Source organism: Bombina bombina, chromosome 1, assembly GCF_027579735.1.
Source record: "Bombina bombina isolate aBomBom1 chromosome 1, aBomBom1.pri, whole genome shotgun sequence".
Classification (NCBI taxonomy): Eukaryota; Metazoa; Chordata; class Amphibia; order Anura; family Bombinatoridae; genus Bombina; species Bombina bombina.
The window spans coordinates 252,109,668-252,117,525 of NC_069499.1; the positions used below are offsets into that span (position 1 = coordinate 252,109,668).

Sequence of the window (7,858 nt, forward strand, 5' to 3'; positions counted from 1 at the left end):
TCTCTTGTGGTGTCTCCAGTCCACGGCCCGCCCTGTCACTTTAAGGCAGGTGTTTTTTATTTTTAAACTACAGTCACCACTGCACCCTATAGTTTCTCCTTTTTCTTGCTTGTCTTTGGTCGAATGACTGGGGGTGGCAGTTAGGGGAGGAGCTATATAGACAGCTCTGCTGTGGGTGTCCTCTTGCAATTTCCTGTTGGGAAGGAGAATATCCCACAAGTAATGGATGAACCCGTGGACTGGATACACCACAAGAGAAAGAAATTTATCAAGTAAGCATAAATTTTGTTTTTGTTTTGTACCATTACTGACGAATTGGATAGGCCCTTACTGATCCTTGTCCCTTCTGATTGGACATCCTGGGATATATGGTTGCTAGGGAAAAATGCATCTTTGTTAACAACCAATATATATTATATCAAGGTAATTTATACTGCCAACTGATTAGCTTAAAAACCATTAAAAATGTCACCAGGTCATTTCCCCGCATTTATATAAAAACCACAGCTTATTTCATATTCAGTACTGCACTGCACCCCAACATGAATATAATATATTTCATATTTATAATAAATCCTGAATGCATGAATCTAGTCTATGCAGATCTGAAATAAAATAATAGGTGTTATGTTAAAGTAGAAAATATCCACATTTCTGTTTTTATGGACCTTTTGTTTTTTCCTGTGAAATTAAGGGAAGAATTGTCAAATATGTATAAATCTATTTGCAGCATTTATCTAAAATGTTACTATTATTCATTGCTTTTTAGGTCCACAAATATCCATATTCATATGAATCCCAGCATTTATACATTCATTATACAGATATTCATCCAGATATCCCATTACATCAGTTGTTCCCATAATTTTCATTAGATTTCTGGAAAACAGAGAGAATTAAAAAAATGTTTTTATCTTTAAGTCCATGGTTCAGTGTTTGTATACTTGACACAGCAGGCAATAATTTGCATTGAAATGTGAATGGATTCTTTCCCACAAAATATGTCACCTATGCCAGAAAACTAGGCTACGTTGTAAACATGTTTTTGCTGGTCAAATTTTTATTGCTTCCATACACAGCAGGGATGTGAGCTTCAAAAGATATGTTAATCAGGAAAAAGTGTCTCCTATCTGATTTCATATACTGAGCATATAGCCAAATATAGATTGACCATCTCTTATTGAAGTTTTTGCCTTTGAAATGGTTTAATGGTCCTATTCTAATTTAAGCTATAAAACTCTGCTCTTTCTCAAAATCACTTTTACAACATTCCTTTTTAAGTGACTTTGTGACTCATCCTGTGTAATCACAGAAGTGGGGGAGGATTGAATTTGGTCAGTCAAAGCATTTAATGTTTTATGAATGAATAAATCATTTGGTACTGATTAGCCAAATATATAATAATATATATATTAATCTTTACATAATTTGACAGGGTTATCGTATAGACTTCCGGTCCAGACCTCCTTGAGGGACGATTCCTTCTGTCACATGTTCCCAAACTTGAGTCAAACGGAGTCAAGGGTTTTACTTCAATCTGTTCATTGTCCCAAAGAAGGAAGGGACCTACAGAATTGTTTTAGACCTAAATACTTTAAACATGTTTGTCAGGGTTCCCACTTTCAAGATGGAAAGCATTCATACAATCTTGCCCTTAATTTTAACAGGGTCAATTTATGCCTACAATATGCCTCAAGGATGCATACCTGCACATTCCCATCAACAGGAATCACTATCAATTCTTGAGGTTTGCTTATATGGACAAACACTTCCAGTTTGTCGCTCTTCCGTTTGGTATGGCTAAAGCTACATGCATCTTTACACAGGTGCTAGGTGCTCTGTTAGCAGTGATCAGAGGCCACTGGTATTTCTGTTGCACCGTATCTGAATGACATTCTTCTGCAAGTTCCTCTGTCAGTAGTGATCATACTCGCAAGCTTCTGTTATTTCTACAAGTCCATGGTTGGAAAATCTCTGTTCTCAAAAGTTCATCCTGCTACAATGGTAACATTTTTAGGAGTCATACTAGATTTAATCCATATGCGTCTGTTCCTGACTAAACCGTGCAGACTAAAACTCCAGAGAGCATGTCTCTCCCTGCAAAGTACTCCATTGCCGTCTGTAACTCAGTGCATGGATGTAGTGGGTCTTATGGTAGCTGCTTCAGAAGTGGTTCCTTTTGCCTGCTTTCACTTACGTCCCCTTCAAGAATTATCTACTTTTGGAGCAACAAATTGCTCTAGATTAATCCTTCAGACAATGCCCCTTTTTGACCCTTGAGGCATCTATTCTTCGTTTGTCATGACTCATACCAGTCTTTTAGGCTGGGGGGCAGTCTGGAATTCTCAAAGGGCACAAGGAGTTTGGTCTCCTTTAGAGGCAAGGTTACCAATAAACATTGTGTAACTTTGAGCACTTCAGACCTGGCCTCTTTTGATGGAGGAGAAATGTATCCGTTTCTAGTCGGACAATATCACAGCAGTGGCCTATATCAATCATCAACTTGGTACCCGCAGTCTACTGGACATGCAGGAATTATCTCAGATTCTGTCCTGGGCAATTCACATACCTGATGTGAACAACTGGGTAGCGGACCTCAGCCATCAATCAGTCCATCCAGGAGAATGCTCTTTCCATCAGGACATATTCAATCAGCTGGTGATCAAATGGGGCCTACCAGACATACATCTGATGGCTTCACACTTAAATCACAAACTTCCAAAGTACTGTGCAAGATCTAGAGAACCAAGGACTCACATGGTAGGTGCCATGGTATGTCCTTGGGAATTCTATCTAGCATACCTATTTCCGCTGTTCTTCTACCAACAGACATTGCTCGGATCAAACAGGAGTCATCATCAGTAGCCTCTCAGGATGGGAAGCTGTTTGGGGTGCCAGGAAGGCACAGGGCAGGTGGAATCGGAAGGAGTCGCTTCTTCTGATCAACATCCTGGAACTTCGAGCGATCTTCAATGCTGTGAGGGCTTGGCTCATCCTGGGTTCGTCCCAGTTCATCAGATTCCAGTCGGACAACATTACCTCGGTGGCTTACATCAATGGTCAGGGGGGAACGAGAAGCTCCCTAGCCATGAAGGAAGTATCTTGGGTTCTGGAGTGGGCGGAAACCCACAACTGCTCCCCAGGCAGAACTGATAGATGCCTTAGCAGTGCCTTGGGGATTTAACCTACATATTTCCACTGTTACCACTTCTACCTCGAATTGTGGCCCGCATCAAGCAGGAGCAAGCATCAACTATTCTGATTGCTCCATCATGGCCACGGAGGATGTGGTTTGCGGATCTGGTGGGGATGTCATCTTCTCCTCCATGGAGATTGCCCTGTCGCAGGGATCTGCTGGTACAGGAACCCTTTGTGCATCAAAATCTAGCTTCTCTGAGGCTGACTGCGTGGAGATTGAATGCTTAGTTGTAGCCAGGAGAGGGTTTTCGGAGAGTGTGATTGATACTCTCATTCAAGCCAGGAAGCCGGTCACCTAACGCATCTATCATAAGGTGTGGAGGACCTAGTTACTCTGGTGTAAGTCTCATAGATATTACTGGCATAAGGTCAGGGTGTCCAGGATACTTTCCTTCCTCCAGGATGGCTTGGAGAAGGGACTTGCCTCCAGTTCCTTAAGGGGACAGATTTCGGCTCTATCTGTGTTGTTACACAAGAAGCTTGCTGAGCTTCCTGATATACAGTCTTTTGTTCAAGCTCTATCCAGGATCAGGCCTGTATTTAGACATTCTGCTCCTCCTTGGAGTTTGAATCTGGTTCTTAGAGTTTTGCAGATGGCTCTGTTTGAGCCTATGCATTCTCTTGACATTAAGATACTGTCTTGGGAGTTTCTTTATCTACTGGCTATTGCTTCGGCACGCAGTCTCTCTGAGTTGGCGTCCTTGCAATGTGATCCTCCTTACCTGTTTTTTCATGCTGATAAGGCTGTCCTTCGCACTTGGTTGGGATTTATCCCTAAGGTGGTGTCTGATCAGGAGATTGTAGTTCCTTCCTTGTGTCCTAACCCTTCTTCTTCAAAGGAACGGTTACTTCATAACTTGGATGTGGTTCGAGCTTTGAAATTTTATCTTCAGGATATGAAAGATTTCAGAAAGACTTCAGCATTGTTGTCTATTCGGGGAATCTCAAGGGGCAGAAGGCTTCTTCCACTTCCCTATCTTTTTGGCTACGGAGCATGATTCGCTTGGCTTATGAGACACGGGACATAAGCCTCCTCAGAGGATTACTGCTCACTCAACTAGATATGTGGCTTCTTCTTGGGCCTTCAAGAATGATGGCTCTATGGAGCAGATTTGTAAGGCGGCTACCTGGTCCTCCTTACATACTTTTTCAAAGTTTTAAAAATTTTACGATTTTGCTTCGACTGAAGCAACTTTTGGGAGAAAGGTTTTGCAGGCTGTGGTGCCCTCAGACTAGGGTCCGCCTCTCTTTTACCCTCCCGTTTTCATTTAGTGTCCTCTAGAGCTTGGGTATTTGTTTCTCAAGTAATGAATGAAGCCTTGAACTCTCCTCTTATTAAGATGGAAAACATAAATTATGCTTATTTGATAATTTCATTTGTATCTTTACGAGGAAAGTCCACGGCTCCCGCCCAGTTCTCCGTTGGGCGGACCTAAATTACTTTTTGTTTTTTTTCTGGCATCATTTATTCCCTGATATTTCTCCCACTGTTCCTTGATCCCTCTTCAGAATGACTGGGGGATGAGGGGAGTGGGGGTAGGTATTTAAGCCTTTGACTGGGGTGTCTTTGCCTCATCCTTGTGGCCAGGTTCTGTATTCCCACGAGTAATGAATGAAGCCGTGGACTCTTCTCGTGCAAATGGAAATTAAATTATCATGTAAGCATAATTTTTTCTCACATTTTCCGGCCTCCTGTATTATGTGACAGACCTCAGCCAATCACAGGCTAGTATACATGTACCCTGTGAGCTTGTGCACATGCTCAGTAGGATCTTGAGTGTCCCTTTAAGGTCATTGTAGTTTAACTGTTTCCCATGTGTGCAGCCACCAATCAGCAGCTTCTGAGAATAACTACGTATCCTTTTCAACAATGGATACCAAGAGAGCAAAACAAATCAGATAATAGAAGTAAATTGAAAAGTTGTTAAATATATAAAAAATAAATAAATAAGATATATATTCAATTTATTTTAAAACTTGTACATATAGAAATTATGTGCATGATTATAAAATGAACTGTTATGAGCATAGAGCCATTCAACATATTGTAAAATCCATTCTTATAAATTTATGCTTACTCAATGGACTAGATTTATCAAATTGCAAACAGAACCTGACTGCATTTCATTGTGGGTCGCATTTGTTCTCCATATTTAGCATTGCATGAGCGAGCACTCAGGTAATGCCACCCTCAGGGTGATTTTCAGAGTGTTTAGTAAGCTGCAATTTTAGCTGCTGCATCGTAAATATCAGCTGCAGGCTCAACTGATTGGGACAATTGCCTTGTGATAAAAAAAAACTAACGTCTTTTATTGTAGCAGTAAACAGAAATATTATATTTCTATCAATATAGCCTAGTGGGTTACTAGATGATGATTCATCTGCAACTCTTATATAGCTAAGTGAAGAGGCAGGCTACTGTTACAAAACTGTAGACTTGTAGGTTTTTTCTAGAATATCAAGGGTACAGATGTTTTAAATAGCTAGATAAATATTTCTTAGCAGTCCGTTTGAAACAGCTGTTAAGAACTTTATATTTAATACATTGAAATAAAATGTGTTACTTGACTGTTTTGCTGATTTTGATTGTTGTGCATTTTTTGTTTTTTGCTTTGCCCTTTTACTTCTTTTTTTTTTTAACAATAAAATGTATTTATAAAAAAGTTGGCACTATATGATTAGATTTATAGATGACTTTAAAGAAATTGTAATATTTTATTTGCTTTTAAAGTAATGTTGTTGTGTAATTATCATTAAAATAAAGGGAAAAATCAACCTTGTGTTATGATAGTTTTCCAGAAAGCTAATTATCTAATTAACATAAACAACGTACAAAATAAACGCACAATCTTTTACTGAAATGTTTATCTCTTTTTTTTCCTTCTAGGTCCTTTTACGGTATCTGTCTTGGTGCACATCCTCATCTCCTTCCTGCTAGATGAAAATGCTCTCTCTTCTGCAACGCAATGTTCCCGTGCTCTACACGACTTTGCCTTAGAGAAACTAACCCAAGCTGGAGCCTGCCATCCATTCTTATTTCGCCAGCTTATGGGAAGATTTCCTGCCCTCCGTTCCCGCCTGGAAGCTGCTTTAAGGGGCAACCAAGAGATCTTAAGACCCAAGACATCTGCCCAAACCAACCAGGGATGTAGCAAGGGTTCTCCCAGCATACAGCTGAAGACTAACTTTCTGTGAAGTCATCACTTCTGTCTTCTTGCTTTATTTTTGCAGCCTTAAAGTCAGGTTACATGTTTTCTTAAGACATGTACTTGCCTTGTTTATTTAGTACACTCTACTAAGCTGTAATCACAGATGCCTTATCTTTTTGGTTTGTGAGAGGTATACTGTAATCTGCCTCTGTCTCTTACTAACCTTAATCCAGTAATGGAATGGTTTTGAGAATGTTAATGACCACATCATCTATAGATGTGGTTGTGACTACTTTGCACAACTTAAAAAGGCTGTATGCGACTATATATACATTTTTAAGGAACATGGTAAAAGAAAAACAATAAGCATAATGTTTAACAGCAACAGTTCTAAAATGAGATGGAGTTGTATGCAGTTATAGTCAGGAGTTTTTACGAACAATAAAATGTTGGTAAGAGTAAAGTCAATAAAATCAAATTGGGTAAAGGTTAAATAGATATAGAAGAATGGGACTTTAAAAGATGGAAGATTGATAGGACTAAGAAATTACGCAAATACTGGTACAGTGGTGGTTATATGAAGGAGGAGTTGCAAGGAGAAATGATATTGACGGAAAACTAGCATTTAACTTTAATTAAATGTTTGTGCTACGTTTCTCTTGTCAGAAGCATTAACCAGCTAGTTAGTTGAAGGTAATTCTGAAGCTGGTGTAGATGTAAAATTTACTCTAAGCAATGGTGATAATGAAGTAATAATGGCTGAATAGCTCATGCCTTTCTGTTTTTGCACTGCTGTCTCGTATAATGTGTTTTGTTTTTAATTGTCTGCATAGATTCACCTTGTATGATATGAACTTAGTGGTTTCAAAAGCTGCTAATTTACTATGCACATAAAACAGACCTTAGTTATTGTGTGTGTGTGTGTGTGTGTGCGTTTGTTTTACAAAAGTGTTAGAGCATGCAATTTTAAGCGACTTTCTAATTTACTCCTATTATCAATTTTTCTTTGTTCTCTTGCTATCGTTATTTGAAAAAGAAGGCATCTAAGCTAAAGAGACAACCCATTTTTGGTTCAGACTATGGATGGCACTTGTTTATTGGTGGGTGAATTTATCTACCAATTGGCAAGAACAACCCAGGTTGCTCAACAAAATTTGTCCGGCATCTAAATTTACATTCTTGCTTTTCAAATAAAGATACCAAGAGAATGAAGAAAATTTGATAATAGGAGTAAATTAGAAAGTTGCCTAAAATTGCATGCTCTTTCTGAATCACGAAAAAAAAATTGGATTCAGTGTCCATTTAAGGGGGTAACAGCACTAAGCCAGGTGTCCCCTCGGCAGGCGTTTAAAACGATGCAAAGCATTTGACTTGTTACTATTTTAAGCAAAATCATTACATTTGGGTCCTATAATGCCCTGGGAATCAACTGTGGCAACAAAAGGTGTTTTTTTTTATTATTTTTTTTTTTATTATTATTTTGTTTAAAGTGAACCTAGAATAGAAGATTG

At 39.0% G+C, this 7,858-nt stretch overlaps 1 protein-coding gene across 1 annotated transcript in view; it reads left to right on the top strand.

Annotated features, from left to right (window-relative positions):
- Positions 1–7,261, top strand: part of HEATR5A (HEAT repeat containing 5A) — a 373,796-nt gene extending 366,535 nt beyond the window's left edge. The window contains exon 35 of the mRNA XM_053697931.1: positions 6,086–7,261. Coding sequence (XP_053553906.1) covers positions 6,086–6,393 — 308 coding nt within the window. The 3' untranslated portion in view covers positions 6,394–7,261. The remainder of the gene's footprint in view (positions 1–6,085) is intronic.
- The last annotated feature ends 597 nt before the right edge of the window (positions 7,262–7,858 follow it).